Source organism: Alternaria hordeiaustralica, assembly GCF_023758085.1.
Source record: "Alternaria hordeiaustralica strain BMP 2776 chromosome Unknown scaffold_50, whole genome shotgun sequence".
In the NCBI taxonomy this organism is placed as follows: Eukaryota; Fungi; Ascomycota; class Dothideomycetes; order Pleosporales; family Pleosporaceae; genus Alternaria; species Alternaria hordeiaustralica.
Genome location: NW_026056822.1, coordinates 1 through 18,811, shown reverse-complemented (window position 1 = coordinate 18,811; position 18,811 = coordinate 1). Strand labels below are relative to the sequence as shown.

The following is an 18,811-nucleotide window of genomic DNA, read 5'->3' as shown; positions in this document are numbered from 1 at the left end:
ATGCATCCATGTAATCGGAACTCACCCTTGCCTTCACCACGCCCCCCTACCAGGGCCGTCCATCACATTCCCCACCCACGACTCAGTCTGCGGGGTATTTCCCACCTAACATCCAGCTAGTCCTCACATCGTCCCTCTTCCTCCCTTTCCCTCCATTATCCCCCTTCACACTAGCCCCCAGATCCGTGGTCTAGCCCATCCACCCACCATCCCCATCCGCGCATCTGGATTCGCTTCTCGCACCACATCCGCGGTAACTTTTTTTCTAGTGTCTAGTATTATTTTAGAGGTATTAGGCATTAGGATATACTAATTAATTTATCTAGTCTCTATAGCATAATCTACTAAATTCTCTATATATTCTACGCTTTTATTTTTTAATCTATTTACTAGTTAGCTTTTTTTTTAAGCTTATAGTCTAAGTACTTAGTAAGTCTAGTAGTTATAAACTTTATTTTTTAAGCTTATAAGTAACTATAACTTAGTATTAAGTATAGAAAGTATAACTTTATTATTAAGTATAATAATAGTATTTACGTAGAGAGTCTTAAGTGTAGTAATCTTTTTAAGTATAAGTAATCTAATATTACTTAAGTATATTAACTATAATTTACTTAAAATAAATATAAAGCTAATATAAATACTAATTATAATAATTAAGTTTTTATATTAGATATATATATCTACTAAGCTAATAATCTTAGTATATATAAATTAAACTTATTACTTAAAGTATAAGCTAAAGTTTAATACTTATATAGTAATAGTTTTAAACTTATTAGTACTAAAGTAATTAAAATTAGTAAAAGTAGTAAATACTATAGTAAATAGTAAATATAATAATAATAGTAGAAATTTTATAGTAATAGAAAAAAGTTAAGTATAGTGCGTATAAAATTTTTACTTTTAGAAATAGGTAACTATAGTATTATAAAATTTATACTTATAGTTTAGCTACTTTTACTTTTTTATAGAATATATATTAAACATTACTACTTAAAACCCTAATAGACACCTAGTGGCGGTAACTTTCCCTACTTTCTAACAAGTCCAGCTGTCACCCCCAGCTTCCGCCACGTTAAGCAGCTAGCCTATCACTTCCTTCCGTTCCATGTCCATGGGACACCGGGGGAAGTTATGAATGGGGTTAGCGTGGCTGGTAGTGTGTATGTACCCCGCAATTGCTTGGTCGAGCTTGTCGCAACAAGCAAAGAAGCGGCTGAACAAGCTTTTGGCGAGGTTTGTCGATCTGCCCGGGCGCTTCAAAAACCTGGGGATGGGGAAAGGTTCATGGGCATGGGACAAACGGGGATCGGCGGGGGACGGTGGGTTGGTAATGGTGAGATGGTGTGGTGCGGCGATTCCGTATGTAAGGAGAGGGCATACACGACACGGACATGACCTGAGGACCTCGGGACTTTCTTCACTCGCTGTCTCGCTCTTCGCTCCTCGCACAATACACCTCCGCGCGGCTTTCCCCTTCGGTCCTATTCGCGCGGAGAAAAGTCCGCGTTGGATACCTACAGGGAAGCATGGGCTTGACCTGCCGTATAGATGCATGGTCTCTAGTCCCGTGAGCTATGCTCGCTCTCGCGTATGTACGATAGCGACACCGGAGTGGATGCTTGATACGCCACAAGTACGGCTGTTCGGCTACAGGGTCATGCAGACTGTGTTCTTGGTTCGAGTTGCCTAGGTAGAATGAGAGGATGGGAGGGCTTGTTGGAAGGCGACTGCTGGGCTTTTACTGAGGTGGATTTGCGCGCTGATGTGGAGATGGATATTGCTTGCTGGTTCGTTGTAGCACTATCAATGTAGTTACTTCGGTAAGGGAGGTAATGGCACCTATCATCTCAGCCCATCCATCTCCAAGCTCACATTATCCGCTCTCGAACCATAAACGCCTCCATCCAAGATCCACTGCTCATTATCATCGTTATCATCCTGCACACGACGCCACGTCTGCTTCCTCCCACTTTCACCCGCATTCTCCTTGCCTTTACTCTCCTGCACCTTAATAGTCGGCCTAATCAGTCCACCCAACAGCGGATTCTTGCTAAATGCCCCGCTCCCACTCGATAGCGTATTCCCATCTCGGGGCCGTTGAGTTGGTTCGGGTGGCTCATCTTCGCTCTCGGGTGTAGCCGGCCTCTCGGTAGCAGCCATGCGCTTGACAAGCTTCTTGCCAGAGAGGTCGATACTAGCGACTACTTTGCGCTTCTCGTATTCTGGGCGCGCATTCCAGTCTTGCTCGCGTAGGGCCTTTTGCTGGCGCTTGAGCTGCATGGCGCGTTCTTGGGGGCTGGCCCACATGCTGAGGCCGGCGGTTGTGGTTTCGAAGTCGGCGGCTTCGTCGTGGACTTGAGTTCGTTTGGCGTTTTGGGCTTGGAAGGCGAGCAGCTTGTCTCTGTGCTGTTTTGCTTTTGCGAGCTTCTCGTTCTCAGACTCGACGTCCGAGGCGGGATTGGAAGATGCGGGTGTTCCTGTGCGAGGTGTTGAGAACGGGCGTGGTGCGAGCGAGACATCGGCACGCTTTTGGCCCGCGTTGTTGGCGGCCATCTTCTCTTTTCCGCGCTCTTCGCGGAGAACGCGCACCATGGATTGGATGTCTTGTGCACTGAACAGAGCTGAGTTGCAGAAGGTGCATGGGCCGATGCCTTCCTTTACGCAGATGATCTTTCCGCAGTTCAAGCAGTTTGGCGCAGCTTCGAGCAAAGGATGTCTGGTGGCCATGCAATTGCATTTCCGTTTGCTGTTGTCTTGTGGGGCAAGGGTAGGGTTCGTCTGAATCTCAAGTGCTCTGATTGCGGACTCCAGATCATTGAGTGCCGTCGAGGCACCATGCATGGGCGTGCCACCAGTTACATTAATCTTTGCCTTGGCCTTTGGTTTGGTCTCAGAGATAAGTTGGCCTGGAAGTTTCTTTGCTGGTTGCGGAGCAGGCGAGACACCACGGGATTTGGGGGTTGATGTCCCCGATGACGTAGTGAAGGTTGGTAATTGCAACCCGTCAGGTTGTTCTTGTAAGCCGAATTTAGCAGCCTTGGGCTTTGAGCTACCCGCCATGTAGTCTTGTTCATCTTTTTTGAGATATGCACCAGATACGTTGCCATGGTCCTCTACTTGTCGCGGTGGCGGAAGTTTGTTCAAACCGGGTTTCTTCTTCTTTGGCTTCGCCCTGGGTACTTCTGACATGCCATTTGACACTTGGGCCTGACCAGAGCCGCTGGAAGGCTTCGGCTTCCTCCGGTTGTTGAATGAAGAGATAAACTCAAGTGCTTGCGGGCTGTCGCCTAAGAAATTCTGTAGATGGTCCGCTGCTTCTTTGGGCGATAGTGACTCAGTATAGGATATTAGTTGCTTCAGTGACTCATCGTCTAGAGGAACAAGCTTCGATAGCTGGGGTAATGCCCAGTTTGAGAGATCCATGTTCTTGTTGATGGGGTTGTGGTCGCCGAATGTTAGAATAGGTTGTTAGATGTGAATCATCACTCTGAGCTAGTAGCTGTGGCGCGATATGTGGCTGGTGTGCGGTCCGTGCCTCAAAGTTCACATGGAATTCCAGCTCGTGGGGAAGCTGCCATCACAGTCCTCATACCCTCAACTACACATTCACCATGGCTACCGATATCGCGCTCGATACCACTATTGTATGTTCGTCTTTGTAAATGAATAACAACCTTACTAATCCAACCAGGGCACCATTGTCATCGAACTCTACAACGACCACGCGCCCAAGACATGCAAAAACTTCTCGACGCTCACGCAGCGCAACTACTTCAACGGCCTGATCTTCCACCGCATAATACCAAACTTCATGATCCAAGGCGGCGACCCCACGGGTACTGGACGAGGAGGTGAGAGCATATATGGCGACAAGTTCGAGGACGAGATCAGCCCCCAGCTCAAGCACACCGGTGCAGGCATCCTCAGCATGGCCAACTCCGGTCCCAACACCAATGGCTCCCAGTTCTTCATCACATTGGCGCCGACTCCGTGGTTGGACGGCAAGCACACCATCTTTGGAAGGGTCAAGAGTGGAATGCAGATTGTAAAGAAGCTGGGCTTGGTCAAGACGGACAAGGAAGACCGCCCTGTTGAGGAGGTCAAGATTGTCAAGGCATACCTCGTCGACGACGGCGCGATGGCGATGCAGCGATACTAGCGCGGGGGAACGGGATCAGCCAGGCGTCGACGCGATCGCATGACAGAGCGCATCAACGCGACACTCAATGCTTGAACGTGAGTTACTCGAAAATGGAATGTAGATTAATTACTCATACGTCCAACTAGTTCAAAGCTCCGTTCGGATGGATCAACACCTTCGTATACCCCTCGATCCTCTTGTCAAACTTCTCGTATGCCGTCGGCGCGTCGTCGATGTTGATCTCGTGCGAGACAACGAAGCTCGGCTTAGCCTTGCCCGATACAATCATGTCGCGAAGATACCTGTTGTACGCCTTCACATTACACTGCCCGGTGCCAAGATGCAAGCCCTACGGTAGTCAGTGGTGGGTACACAACTTCGAACCACGAACATACCTTTTCGAAGAGCTTGCCGAATGAGATGAGAATTTGGCCCTTCTTGCTCTGCTCGTCGGGCGCTCCAGGGTCGGCCGGCACATACAAACCTGGAATACCCAAACCACCCGTTGGCCGGGTCACCATGATCAATTGGTCGAGGACAACGTTTGGCTTCTCCTTGCTACCAGACGCGTCCACGGCTTGATAACCTACCGCGTCGACAGCGCGATCCACCATACCATCATTGAGCTTGATGATCTGCTCAACCGGGTCGCTCTTCCTGAAGTCGATAGGGATGCATCCAATCTTCTCCGCAGCTTGCAGTCGCTCAGGCACTGTGTCGACTACGAAGACCTTGCTCGCGCCTCGTAGGATACCGCTATAGGCTGCCATGAGACCAACAGGACCTGCACCGAACACCGCGACGCTTTCGCCGGACTGGAAACCAGCGAGGACCAGCCCATGCCAGCCTGTTGGGAATATATCTGCTAGCAGTATGAAGTCGGCTTCGTGCTCGGTTCCTTTGGGCAGCTTGAGGGCGTTGAAGTCGGCGAAGGGGACGCGGAGGTATTGCGCTTGGCCGCCTTGATACGGGCCCATGGCTACGTAGCCGTAAGCGCCACCGGCGAAGCCTGGGTTTACTCTGTTCTATTGTTAGGACAGACGGTCGATAACTCGATTGACGCTCGACCTACCCGGTACAGAACGCTGTCTTGCCCTCCTCGCAATTGCGACACCTGCCGTCGGCGACATTCTACAATCCATCGCGTTAGCCCTCCGCCATCCACACTACATCTCAATGAAACACTCACAAACGGCAACACAATCCTATCCCCCTTCTCCAAAAGCGTCACGCCGGCACCAACCTCGATAATAGTCCCCATGTTCTCATGACCAAACACCAGACCCGCCTCCGCAGCCGTCCGTCCCTGATACATATGCAAGTCCGACCCGCAAATCGCCGCCGTCGTAACCTTGACAATCACATCATCCGGATGCTGTATCGTAGGCAGTTCGACGTCCTTGACCGAGACTTTGAATGGACCTTCGTAGTGCACTGCTTTCATCTTGTCGTTGGACATTTTGGGGGGTTGTTGCGCGTCGCGTGCGAGTAGTTTCAAGGGTGCAAAGATATGAGATACAAGGAGTTTGTTGCGATGATAGAACGAGATGCGCGTATATTGTCAAGAGGAAAAGTCGCAAGGGACAAAAGGCGCGTTGATCCCACAACGGAACCAGACCCAGTCTATGACATATGACGACCCCTCTTCTTCGGTACTTGCAAGCTTGCCCAGGTGCGATAGTTGGGACCAGAAGCGTCTGGCTGGCGTCATTATTGAGGGGCTGACAGCGGAGAGAGGGTCGATCAAGTGTGGGGTACGGGTTCCGAGTCGGAAAGGGCGCTTCGGAAACTAGCTCGTCGCGCGAAGGAATGCTCATGCTATCATGTCTGTCTTTCGCGCTTGACGCTGAGGGTCTTTTCGCGAGGGCGACCTTGCTTGTGTACATTGGGAGATGGATATTTGGTAACGGTGGTTTGCCAGATTCGTCCGGAGTGGTCGTCTCCATACACACTCACGCTATTATCTCATAATTGACCGGTCCCTGGGCTTCGCGCTTGAGCGTAAAGTCTTTTCGCGGGTAGATTTGGCTGCTCACTTCGGGGATTGGGTGTTGCGTCGACCTCATCTTGCTTGTTCAATAACACATCTGCTCATGATGGAAAAGTAACGGTAAAACTCTTGAAAGACCCTGATCAAGGCCATACATGTTGCAAGGAGATTGCTAGTACCCATGTAAGAAGGGATATCACGAGCGACAAAAAGAAGGTGGTACTCCGGTGATGCGACGCAGATGAGCGACTCACGACTTCCGAGCCCCGTATGTACCCATTCCATCAGATCCTCTCGTATTAAGAGAGCTATCGTCAACACGAGAGCTTGCGACGAGAAAGGGACGTTTATAGATGATTGTCCTGTTGGATTCGTGGTGCTTGCTCGTCCAAAACGATACACCACGAAACAACATTCTGGGGGGACCTCTGACCTTGCCTCTGACGGTTCACGAGGAAAAATGTACTGCAAAGATCATTCCCACGTGCAAAGCGAATCGTGGCGCTGTAAGCGATAGGCAACAACAGCAACCATTCGCCTGTTTACGCGCTTCGACCCCGCATCCTGCCTTGTCTCAGCCTTCCCATTTCCTTCATCACGATGTGACCATCCTCTCGCGCAGAAGGGAACGGACTTATCGTGCCCACTATGGAACCGAGCACAGCGTCGACGGGAAGACCTCGGTATGGAAAGGGACTTGCGCTACTTTCACTAGACGGCGGAGGTATCCGTGGTCTGTCGTCGCTGTACATTTTACAACGTCTTATGGAGCAGCTGGATCCCGAGAACCCACCAAGGCCTTGCGAGTGTTTCGACCTTATCGGTGGCACGTCTACGGGCGGACTCATTGCACTCATGCTAGGGCGCCTGCGTATGACGGTCGCGGAATGCATCGATGCATACCACGAGCTTATGCCGGCTATCTTTGAGAAGGCCAAGCACCGCTACTCTATCAGCAAGGGTAAACTCCAGGGGAGATACGATGGTAAAGCTATAGAAGAGGGGGTTAAGCGCATACTCATGGAACGTAATATTAGACCAGACGAGCTTCTCAAAGACCCCGGCTCCACATGCAGAACGTAAGTGGGCCGCAATTTCTACAGTCTTTCTTCAGCTAATAGCTCAGATTTGTCTGTGTAACCAGGAAGACCGGTTCACAGATAACGCTTTTCTCCAATTACCCCATACAACGCCGATCGCGAGACTTGTACAACGCGGTGAAGATATGGGAGGCAGCTCGTGCTACTTCAGCCGCGACAACCTTCTTCGAACCCATCAAGATCCTCCACGAAGAGTTTGTGGACGGTGCCTTTGGTGCGAACAACCCGATCGACGAAGTATGGACGGAAGCTGGTGACATATGGACACGCAATACTGGAGAAACACTAGAAGATAACATAAGTTGTTTTGTGTCCATTGGAACTGGTATACCGGCTTTTGGAAAAGTTGACGAGTCACTCGTTGGTATGGTTCAGACGCTGAAAGCGATAGCTACCAACTGTGAGAGCGCCGCCGAGAGATTTCAACGACACCATCCTGCGCTCGACGGGCGTTTCTTCCGTTTCAACGTGCCAAGAGGTCTTGAGAATATAGGGCTGGAAGAGATCAACAAGGCAGGCGACCTCATCGCTGCTACCAGACAGTATCTAGAGTCACAATCGGCTTTCCTCGATATCGAAAAGTTCCAGTCGGCCTTTCAGCAGCGACAGCGTACGTACCCTACGGAGCAGAGGGAAAGCGGACTGTCCAGCTGAACGACTAGCAGGGATTCAACGAATTTGCGACTATGTTACTAGTGTAGCTGAACGCGTATCATACAGTGTTCGTTACCAGTCAGAACGCGTGAGCCAAACCACTGCATCAAGTACTCATTGGATCACAAACACAAGCATTTGTGATTCGTGGCTGCGACATGGCTATGAGCTATTACACATTGACTGGAAGGGTACAGGACCTGAGCGAGATATAAAAGAGAATGACATCGTCGCAATCGCGGATACACTCTTACAGATGTCGCCTCAATTCATCAACCTCAATCTTACGAACATTGTCCTGCGGAGTTACAACAAACCTCTCGTGGATGTTGATCAATCCCAACACAATTCATGCGAGCATTGTAAACAAGACGAAGGTGTACCTCACCATGTTTGTATTGATGTGCAGCGACCTATTACTCCCAAAGAGCTCATGGTGGCTTTCGCATGTGTTCAGTTAGCTCGCAACACGAGCGAAACAGAACTTGCTACACGCATATCAGAAATGGATAGCTCCAATTTTGGCCTTCTCGAAAGATTGTCGACCAAAAAAGGCGTTGAAGAAGGCTCCCGAGTCGACTATGAAACGTTGTTAGGGGGTTATAGCATCGGGAACATCAATCATTTGGTTGGCTATTCGTTGCAAAGACTGCCAACTAATTGCTTTCTTCTCTTCTCAATATGTCATCTCACAAACTCTACTATTCGCAGCAATGAATTGGAAATGGTGGTGAGAGGATTCCGTGCTCTTCTTCCAGAGACGTCGAGGCTGCAGGCGGTGATGCACAACTGGGGGAATCAATCTCCAGATATTCAACAACCATTTTCATTGACGATCAGTCGCAGAACCGAATACCTGGGTAAGGTTTCCCTGTTAGTGATCCCCCATTACTCGAAGTATGAATCTGACGTGCTTTATAGAGTGTCTCGCATCTCTAAAATCCCAGGAGGTTCTCGCTCGATTAAATCAAATCCTTCCACCCGCTTCAGGGACTTTCAGTTGGTTGGATACCCATCCGTCATTCCACAGGTGGCAGGATAATGGAGGTACTTTGTGGATCCGTGGTAAGCCGGGGAGTGGTAAATCAACTTTGGCGAAAGACGTCCTCATGAGACTCCGGTCTAAAGAAATACCTTCGGTGATCGGAGCCTGGTTCTACAGCGTCAAGCTTACTTTGGCGCAGCGGTCACACCAATCTCTCTTACAGGCATTACTTGGCAACTTCCTCGAACAGGACGAAGAATTGTTCCGAGAGCATGTCAACATTTATCGGAAAGCGAGACTACCGCCATGTGATTCGTGGAAATGGTCAAGCAATCTTTTGGAACAGTTCTTATGGGCCATAGCACGAACACCGCGAGACTCTACTATCATGGCCGTTATCGACGCATTGGACGAGTCCGAGAACGACGATCATATTGATAAGTCACGGCAACATCTAGCGACGTTCCTTTTGGACCTGGCGGAGCACCCAGAATCATGCATGCGGTTCATCATCCTCAGTCGGCCCTATGAATCCTTACAAATTATGTTTCGCGAGTATTGGAGCAAGAGAATGGGCAGGACTTGAAGGAGGTCATCGACAGAAATTTGGGCTGGCTACGGCGTGCAATCGATCAAAGTCATGACTTTGAAGCACAGAGTATCGAGTCTTCGAAGCCAGACAGCCGCAGAAGGCGAAAACGACCACGAGATGCTGTGTCCACTACCACAACGATACAGCCTGATCCCGCTCTCACTGCATTGGTCGACGACCAGTTTCTAGCTATGAGAGATTATCTGATACAGAACGCGAACGGTGTCTTCTTGTGGGTGACCTTAGTACTCAAGGAGCTGCATCAGATCTCCAAAGATGCATTTTCGGGGATCACGGACCTGAACCAAGCACTTCATTCGCTGCCATCCGAACTCGAAGATCTTTACGCTGCCATAGCTCGCCGTTTGCAGAACCGTGACTTCAAGAAGACTAGGCGGATACTTGATTGGATCATTGGTACTAGCCAATCACGGGCGCTGACGCTGTCGATGTTATCTGAAGCCATGAGCATCGACGAAGAGATCAACGTGGAAGCTTCCATGACACCTACGACAGATCCCTTCTTGGTTCACAAGCCTATAACAAGACAGCAAAGCTGGGGAGTATTCGCATTTGACGTCTACGATCAATGCGGAGGGCTTGTCGATGTTGTACCTCCCGATGAGGCTCGAAAACAATTCCAGGAATATCATGAAGAAGAGATCAATGATCAATGGGTCGCAATCCTAGTGCATCGTACTTCTCTCGACTTCATTGCTTCAACCAGATGCCCCGAGGTCATTAGGACGAATGCGGCGCGCGCTAGATCGGTGGTAGAGGATGGGCTGGTTACATACCTGCAGGTTTATCTGCCAATGAGCGCTGGTCAAGAGCCTTCATTCCATCCCCGATTGGCCATACAAGGAGAATTCGGAACCAGTGTTCTGCCATTCTCTTCACCTTGCGAACCGCTGCAGTCGGGGTTCGACAGAAGTGCCCCTGTACGGTACCACCCAAGCGATCCGATACCTTCCTACTCAGTACGGCCGCAATATCATCCAATGCAAAATATCTTGGGAGACGCCACGCCAACGGAGTTACCAACGAGAGCGACGCCAGCATGGGGTGCCAAATATCGCGGTTGCTATTTGGAAGATCCTGAGCGACCATCGGACACCTTCAACAATGTTCACGATGAGCACTTTTATCAGGGAATTGGCGCTCATCTTGCGGAAGAAGCTAACGAACACCTCAATCTCAAGCTTCGTGGCGTTACACCCGAGACTAGGAGAGCCTTTTCCCGGGCGACGACCAGATGCGTATATCAGCTACTCACGGCATCAGACAAGCCACTATTACAGTATCTCGAGAATCGGCGACTCCTCGAATTCAGTGTGCAGATGCTACATCAGCTTTGGGACATGGGTCAGCACAGGGACAAGCTCAACTCATACAAAAAGATATTTCAGGATCGGAGAACCAAGAAGACATTCGATATTTTGCATAATGACCTTTTTCAGCCACACCCATGGGAAACACTGCCTATAAGTCCCTTGGAATTCACCGTGCCCGCATGGTTTTGTTGGTTACAAGACATTCCTGGTAATATCCTTGTAGCTGCCTGTGCGCAGAATCAAGAGAATGCGTTGCGTAATATAGTGGCTTTACTCCATCTGAGCCCTCACCTTTGGAGGAATGTTCCCATCGCGAGGGATGGCGCTCTCATGATACTCAACACCACTACCGCGTCGATGGGAGGACTGGAAGAGAACCCGGGATGTATGAAAATTCTCCGTGCACTTCCCACTATCACAACTACATGGAGACCTGGTAACGAAGCTTTCCAGCGAAATCCATCGGAAGTTTCCTCGGCAGAAGCAACATACTACAGGCCCTCTAGTTCTGTACTCTCCAGTAATGCGAGCCTGTCGGAATTTTTTGAATCAAACGAATATCTCAGCTTTTACGAGTTGGATTCACGATAAAACAGGCCCTCCGCCTACCTGCCGGTCACGAGGGGCTTAACTGATGGTCTCGGACCTATGCGAGCCTGTATAGTCCGTATTCCTAAGGCAATGCAGCCACAATCTCGTTACGTAGCTCTGTGCAGTCACCATCACAAGATAAACGAAGCAAACTTAGTGGGATATTACAAAAGCTATGAAATTCTATTCTTGTAGCAAAGCTCATAGCCATCGCCCAGCTCCGTACGTGCATCACTACCAATCAATCCCCTACTACCCACCTAAACCAACCCCACTAACCCCTCATTCAACCTCGCCAACCTCCCCCTAACCTTCTCTACCCTCTCTCCCACCACACTCGCCCCTCCCTTCTCCTTCTCCTTCCCCTCAACCTCTCCCTTCTCCTCCACAACCCCCTTCCTCTCCGCCTTCTCCGCCTTCTCCTTCTTCTCCCACCTCCTCTTCCACATCCCCCTATAATTCACAACGCACTGCCTAACCCAAACCCTCCACCACACCTCCTCCGCCCACCTTACAAGCACCCCATCCGTTGCACCAGCATACTGCGCATCTGTCCATGCCATCGTGAAGTCCTTGTCGCGCGGCACGGTGGCGAGGAAGGGAGTGCCGGTGGAGGGGCAGAAGAGTGTCCAGCGGAAGAGACAGAGCAGTTTGGCTGTGGCGGACATGTTGGGTGGAGGTGGGGAGGCGGAGAATGGGAGGGGTGGTGTGTAAGGGAGGGCGTCGACGTGGAGGGCTGGGTTTGGGGAGGTGGTGGTTGATAGAGATGGGGAGAGGGGAGATGGGACTGGGCTGGTTGGAGAAGTCGGCGAGTGGTCGATGGATAAGCTCGGTGTGAGTGGTGGTGTCAACGGCGGTGTTAGCTCGCCTGTAGCTGTGGGTTCGAGATCGGGTGTCTGCGGCTGTGCATGCTTGATGATGATGATTGGAACGGGTACCTCGCTACTCCATCCATTCTTACCAGTTGGAATGGCTTGGGTGATAAGCTCGCGCAATCTCTGCTCTTCGCGCTCTTTGACCCATGCGGCGCGCTTGGTGTAGTATTCGGTTGCGATGTGCGGGAACATGGTGAAGACTTTGTTGCGGACAGCTGCTCTGGTGCGGGTTTGCCATACTGAGAGGTCTTGATCGACGTGCTCGATGGCTTTGCTGTCATCCTCTTCTGGGTCTGTAATGTGCTGGATGTGGCGGTAGCCAGGGTAATGCCGCGGAACCCATTCTTTGATGAAGTGTGTCCAGTACGGTGCGCGGTCTTCGAGGCGATCGTGGTACTTTTCCTCGGTCAGTCGTGCGGCGAAGTGACCTGGGTGGAAGAGCCAGGAGCTAGCCAAGTACTTGTAGACTGAATACAACATCAGCAAAAGTCACAAACCAGCGCAGATCAACAACTTACTCTCCTCCTTAGTCTTGAATCCCCCATTCAAGATCCTCCAATCCAACCCCACAATCCGCAGCGCATCTTTCGGATCCTTGCTAACCCACACCATGCTACCAGGAAAATTCGTCTCTTCCATCTCTTCAACACGAACGTGTATACCCTCAGGATCCATGGTAAGACCCAGAGGCTTAACCATACTGCCGGTCATCTTGCTGTTGCTTGCGTAGTTGAGCTCGAAGTGACCAGTGGAACAACTCCGGCTTGAAGCAGACCTTGACGTCAATCTGGATGAAGTAGTTCTCTTCGCCGTGGGGCGAGTCGATGGCGAAGTACATGCAGTCTCTGGTGAGAAAGCCTTGGCGCCCATGTATGGTATCGAGGACGTCTTTGATAAGGGAGACGGTGCTTTGCCAGGGGAATGTGTCGAGTGTGGTGGTGCCTTCGGAGTGGAGAGGGGAGCAGACTAGGAAGTCGACGTCGCCGTAGTCATCCTGTGGGTGTCAGCAGGTGAGCAGCGTGGTGGATGTATAGTCATACCTTGCCGGGCATCTCAGTCGGTACCACGACTTGCGCGAAGACAGTCTGCAGCGCGGCTTTCGTCTCTGCTTTGACCCTCTCGTAGACCGATGGGGAGATGCGGGGACAATACAGTCCTTTGAAGGCATGGCCGCCCATCTCGTGCAACGATCGAGGGGAAGACAGTTGTCAGTGTTAGTCGACCTCTTACTGAATGATGAAAGCGTCTGATTCGAAATAAACGATGAGAAGACGATGGATGTTTAGAAGATCAAGAAGCTGCACTTCACTTTGTATTGCTCTAGCGTGCTGCAGGATGGAGTAAAGGTAAGAACAGCTGAGCGGTGCCAATTGCGGTAAGAGAGTATCAGACGACATGGCAAGTGCCCAGCGGAACAAACATGGCAACTGTGTACGCGAACTTGATCCCATCGAACGTCACCTTTACCTGGAGGCATCGAATCGTGCCAGTGTTACATCAAGCAACCGATCGCCATAAACGTGTTGTTGTGTCTCGATCCTCTTGGAAAAGAACAAGACTACACCAGACTGTACGGGCATAAGCGCGCAACGGATTCCGTAGACAATGATCCTCGTGAGATGTACTGCTCTATGCTGTGACTTGCAAGCCAGAGGTAGTACCTGATGGAAGCACTCACCAAGATCTGGTAAGATTGCTGTACTGCATTCACATCGTCCTTAGGCTTGTTAACATATGAGAGTGCGCCTTGCCTGCAGCCTTGCAGCCTACCTCCCCATACTCTTCTGCGTCGCATACTTGTGGCGTTCAAAAAACGATTGGGCGAGGCTGCTCTATGTCACCCTCACCATCACCGCTCCTGCGGCGCAGCAGTGCCACAAGCGCTAAGCCTGAACACATATCAACATCGCACTCACCACCACCCCGTCTTCAATCAACTACCACCGAAGCAGCTGTCAACATGGCGATGGCACGACTCCAAGCGATCCTCGCCTGCTTCCCCTGCGGCACCGAGGAGCCGGAGCACACCACTTACCCGGACGAGAAAGTCGCTCTGCTCGCCAACTACGACGATAACCCACGTACTGCCGATGAGGTCGCGGATGAGGTCATAGATGAGATCGCAGACTCCGTCGTCGAAAAACTCCTCACCACCCGCCTCACCGGCGCCCACCTGCGCATGCACCTAGACGCCCTCGTCGGCCCCTCCGGCTGGCGCACCACGCTCGCCCAACACATCCTCTCGCGCCTCACCACCGCTCTCCGCGCGTCGCACGAAGAACTCGGTCCCACCATCTCCACCGCCTGCGACACCGCGTGGGAAGCCGCCCAAAGCATCGAGGGCTTCGTCATCGAGCACCCGGTCATGTGCACCGTCATTGCCCTGGGCGTCCTCGCTATCGTCGCGCCGTGGGTGTTGGAAGCGCTTGGTTTTGCTGAACTGGGGCCGGTTGAAGGTACGTGTAGTATGATAGTATGAGAGTACGAATGTTAGAATGTTAGGCCCTTCGTTTCCAGCGAGCTGGGAATGAGGGGATGGAGATGTGACAGTACGTTCCGTGGAACTCGACAAAAAGCAAAACACCTTTGGGATATTTCGTGACCAAAGAAAAGCGGTTGGAAGGAAAAGACACGGAAATGTCAAGCGAATTGAACGGGAATAAACTGATCCGACTTGGAATAAAGCGCTAACACAATGACTGTATGCAGGTACCTTCGCCTCATGGTGGCAGTCCACCTACGCCGGCCTCGTACCAAAGTCCTCGCTATTTTCCTTCTTCCAGCGGTTAGGTATGACCAAGTGGCACTGGGTGCTCGTCTAATCCATAACTCTGCTATTCATGGTACGGATGAGGGGTTCGTCAGCTTCGGTTCGCTCCTTCCTTTCTCGTCTCGTCTCGTGTCCTCCTATCGATGCGAACAGACCACTCCAGGGCTATTGTGATAAACGAGATCAAGGAAGCAGGAAGCGGGCTGCGGGGAAAGCACCAGAAGAAGCGGCAGATGACGCAGTTGGTATAGGTCGAAGGATTTGAGGAGATTGGGATGTCGCTCGCGTATCTGGCATGATGATGCATGCGCGTGTTGGATTGACATGGTTGGCATTGTGCTGTCTGCTATCGTCAGGCGTGGTAGTATCATCACGTGTCCGAAGTAAGCCTTAGGCTTTAGTATTTCTTAACTACACGCTAGTAAATAGGTATAGTATACCTAAGAATAGGTATAGGTTAGGTTAGAGTTTAACTTTAACCTAACCTTTACCTACACTATTCTTTTTAGCGTAAGTTAAAGTTAGGTTAAAGCTTACTAGTACTAAGTTAAGATTAGGTTATAATAAATAGAGCTAAGTATAAGCTAGGTTAGAGTTAAGTTAAAATAATTCTTTTATATTATTATAGTATTTTATTATAGTTATATAGTATATAGGCTATAAATAGTAAAAATTACTATATTATATTATTATAGTGCTTTATTATAGTTACGCAATATATAAGCTAACTAAAACTTATTATATTATTCTTATTAAAATAATAAAAGTTAGTAATATAAAGTTACTTTAAAGTATAGTACTTATTAAGAGATAAAGACTTTTTTTATTTAGCTCTATTATCTATATTAAAGTCTATATTCTTTTTATATATATAAGACTTCTTTCTAAATACTAGAAGTAATAAATTAAAAAGCTATTTAAGAAGTAGATTACTAATAATATTCTTCTCTCTATATATACTTATATTATTCTTCTAACTAATAGTATTCTTAAGAAATATAACTTTCTATAGTGTTATAAGTAGAAGATAATATCTTTTATTACTAACTATTATTAGGTTCTAGCTCTAAAGAGTCTAGGCTAACTTAGTATTAGCTATAAATATCTTAGAATTACTATTATAGCTTAGTAGTAATTTATCTCTAGTCTTTTTAGAATAATATATCTAATTATAGTCTAATATTATATATCTAGTATTTAACTAACTCTATTATTTAATATTTAAATTACTCTACTCTATAATACTCTTATATACGCTATTTAGATATAATAAGCTCTAAAGTAGATTCTTCTAGTATAATATAATATAGTAGTAAGTAAGCTATACTATTCTTACGTATAATAAATAATAACTAGAAAAAATTAGCTTCTATATCTTTAAAGGTAGTAATACTACTTACTAAAGAACTTATAGACTTATTAGAAGCCTTTTTAGATATTACTAACTTAGCCTTAATTATTAGAGATAGTAATATACTATTAGAGTTTATTTTAGAGCTAACTAGACTTTTATAAGCTACTACTACTAAAAGTAAAAATAAATAAGCTACCTTAACTTATAAACTTAAGAAGTTACGTAAGTAGAAATAATTAGAGCGTACTTATTAAGATATAGTCTATTTTAGAGAATTAAAGTATAAAATACTTATAAATAACTACTTAGCTTTTAAAGTAGATATTATCTACTATACTTTAACTATAAGAAGTAAGTTCTAGTTAAATTTAGAAGCTTTATACTTTAAGAACTTAGAGATATTTACTATATATAATTACTTATAGTATAACTACTAAGTACGTAATTATAAGGCTATTTTTAGAAAGGTACTTTTTACCTTTCTAATAAGTATCTAAAAGGTAGACTTTACTATAAAATTTCTTAATAAAACTACTTACTTTACTTAGAATATCTACTTTTAGAACTATATAAGGCTTAAGGCGTCTTAGATACTTATTTAAAAAAAACTTAAAGTAGTTATACTTAATATACTTAGTTCTAAGTTATTATAGTACTTTATAGTTTATAATAAACTTAAGTAGACTAAATAAAAGCTAGATTAGAATTCTAACTCTTTTTTAGTCTATCTTAATATACTTTAAAGTAAACTAAATAACTATCTAGAAAAGTAGTGCTATATAGACTTTATAAGTACTCTTCTTTTTAATATTTAGAAAGAACTTCTACTTTAAGACTAAAAAGACTATAATATAGTTTTTAAGCTTAATACTTTAGCTTACTACTATTAGAGTAAGATAAAGTATACTACTATACTTTCTAAATATCTAGCTTATAAAAAGAAGTTTTATAGCTATTAGGCCTAAAAATCTTTTTTAGAGCTTTTTTAAACTTAGAAAAAAGCTAAGAAAGCTAGTTTAGTAAAATCTAACTTATAACTAGCTAAATTAGACTAAAATAGTTTAAAAAACTCTAATATAATTTATTAAAAGTATAATAAAACTAAATACTTTTAAAGAAACTATTTAAAGTCTAAAAGAAACTCTAAAAGCTTATCTAGTTAAGAATTAGAAAAAGGTAGTAGGTAGAGAAGCTAGAGTTCTTCTTAGCTACCTATATTACTCTAGACCTAGTATTTTAGAACTTAGAACTTTTTTATAATATACTTTACCTAAAGCTAGTAAAGCTACTAATAGTAAAGGTATTACTTAGCTAATTAGAGTTTATTAAGGCTTTAGTAGATAGAAGTTTCTAGTTAAATCTTATTTTAGTATTACTTATAGTAAAGTAAAGCTTATTAGTTTACTCTTTATTTAAGCTTTTAGTAGATAGAGTAAATAGTAAAGAATTAAAAATTTATAGTACTACTATAGTAACTATAAAAGTAGTAGATTCTTATAAAAAATAAAAAATCTAGAATATTCTATATATTATTATAAAGGTCTATAAGTATTAGATATACTTAAGTCTACTCTAGATAAACGCGTATTATCTAAAGATTAGCTACTCTATATAAAAACTACTCTTTTAGAGTACTAAGTCTAAGAATAGAACTATTTATAGAAAGATTATACTAGAAAAGACTAAAAAGTTTAAAAAAACTATACGCAATTCTATAGTAGATATATATAGCTATTTTATTACCTTAATACTTTAGTTTAGTTTAGAAGAAGCTAAAGAAAGTAGTTTATCTCTATAATACGCTAAGTTTATATATCTTAGATTAGAAAATAACTTAAGAGTTTTTACTAACTATAGTTTATAAAACTTAGCTATTAACTTACTATCTAGAACTATAGCGCTCTACTAGCTATTATATAACTTTTTTAAAATAGAGTTAGAGCTTTTATATAAGTATTTAAATAAATACTTAGTATAAGAGTAGATTAGATATAGTAAGTCTCTAGTAGAGGCGCCTATACTCTTTACTAAGAAGAAAGATAGTAGTATATACTTATATATTAACTATAGAGGCCTTAATAAAGTTACTATTAAGAATTAGTACTTTTTACTACTTATTATAAAGTCTCTAGAAAGATTAGCTAGCGCTAAATTTTATACTAAACTTAATATAAAAGAAGCTTACTATAGAGTATATAGTAAGAAGAGTAATAAGTAGAAAACTACTTTCTATATAAGATATAGTAGTTTTAAGTATACTATAATACTTTTTAGCTTTATAAATACTTCTATGTAGTTCTAGACTTATATCTATTAAGTTCTTATAGAATTAATTAATATAACCTATATTATATACTTAGATAATATTTTTATTTTCTCTAATACTAAAGAAAAGTATAAAAGCTATATTAATAAAGTC

At 45.6% G+C, this 18,811-nt stretch overlaps 7 protein-coding genes across 7 annotated transcripts; 3 read left to right on the top strand and 4 right to left on the bottom strand.

Annotated features, from left to right (window-relative positions):
- Positions 1 to 1,848: 1,848 nt before the first annotated feature.
- Positions 1,849 to 3,429, bottom strand: J4E84_010926 (uncharacterized protein; the record flags this gene model as incomplete). The annotated part of the gene is made up of 1 exon (XM_049393481.1): positions 1,849 to 3,429. The coding sequence occupies one exon, from the start codon at positions 3,427 to 3,429 to the stop codon at positions 1,849 to 1,851; it is 1,581 nt and encodes a 526-aa protein (XP_049238777.1).
- Positions 3,430 to 3,617: 188 nt separating this feature from the next.
- CYP1 (heme binding) lies at positions 3,618 to 4,165 on the top strand (the record flags this gene model as incomplete). The annotated part of the gene is made up of 2 exons (XM_049393480.1): positions 3,618 to 3,650; positions 3,698 to 4,165. The coding sequence occupies 2 exons, from the start codon at positions 3,618 to 3,620 to the stop codon at positions 4,163 to 4,165; spliced, it is 501 nt and encodes a 166-aa protein (XP_049238776.1).
- A 124-nt stretch (positions 4,166 to 4,289) lies between these two features.
- On the bottom strand, positions 4,290 to 5,606 carry J4E84_010924 (uncharacterized protein; the record flags this gene model as incomplete). The annotated part of the gene is made up of 4 exons (XM_049393479.1): positions 4,290 to 4,496; positions 4,543 to 5,167; positions 5,220 to 5,278; positions 5,337 to 5,606. 4 exons carry the CDS (start codon positions 5,604 to 5,606, stop codon positions 4,290 to 4,292), a joined length of 1,161 nt encoding a protein of 386 aa, XP_049238775.1.
- Positions 5,607 to 6,785: 1,179 nt separating this feature from the next.
- On the top strand, positions 6,786 to 7,891 carry J4E84_010923 (uncharacterized protein; the record flags this gene model as incomplete). Its single annotated transcript, XM_049393478.1, has 2 exons — positions 6,786 to 7,216; positions 7,264 to 7,891. The coding sequence occupies 2 exons, from the start codon at positions 6,786 to 6,788 to the stop codon at positions 7,889 to 7,891; spliced, it is 1,059 nt and encodes a 352-aa protein (XP_049238774.1).
- A 3,762-nt stretch (positions 7,892 to 11,653) lies between these two features.
- On the bottom strand, positions 11,654 to 12,943 carry J4E84_010922 (uncharacterized protein; the record flags this gene model as incomplete). The annotated part of the gene is made up of 2 exons (XM_049393477.1): positions 11,654 to 12,735; positions 12,787 to 12,943. 2 exons carry the CDS (start codon positions 12,941 to 12,943, stop codon positions 11,654 to 11,656), a joined length of 1,239 nt encoding a protein of 412 aa, XP_049238773.1.
- Positions 12,944 to 12,959: 16 nt separating this feature from the next.
- J4E84_010921 (uncharacterized protein) lies at positions 12,960 to 13,446 on the bottom strand (the record flags this gene model as incomplete). Its single annotated transcript, XM_049393476.1, has 2 exons — positions 12,960 to 13,262; positions 13,309 to 13,446. The coding sequence occupies 2 exons, from the start codon at positions 13,444 to 13,446 to the stop codon at positions 12,960 to 12,962; spliced, it is 441 nt and encodes a 146-aa protein (XP_049238772.1).
- A 782-nt stretch (positions 13,447 to 14,228) lies between these two features.
- J4E84_010920 (uncharacterized protein) lies at positions 14,229 to 15,090 on the top strand (the record flags this gene model as incomplete). The annotated part of the gene is made up of 2 exons (XM_049393475.1): positions 14,229 to 14,724; positions 14,978 to 15,090. 2 exons carry the CDS (start codon positions 14,229 to 14,231, stop codon positions 15,088 to 15,090), a joined length of 609 nt encoding a protein of 202 aa, XP_049238771.1.
- Between the last annotated feature and the right edge of the window lie 3,721 nt (positions 15,091 to 18,811).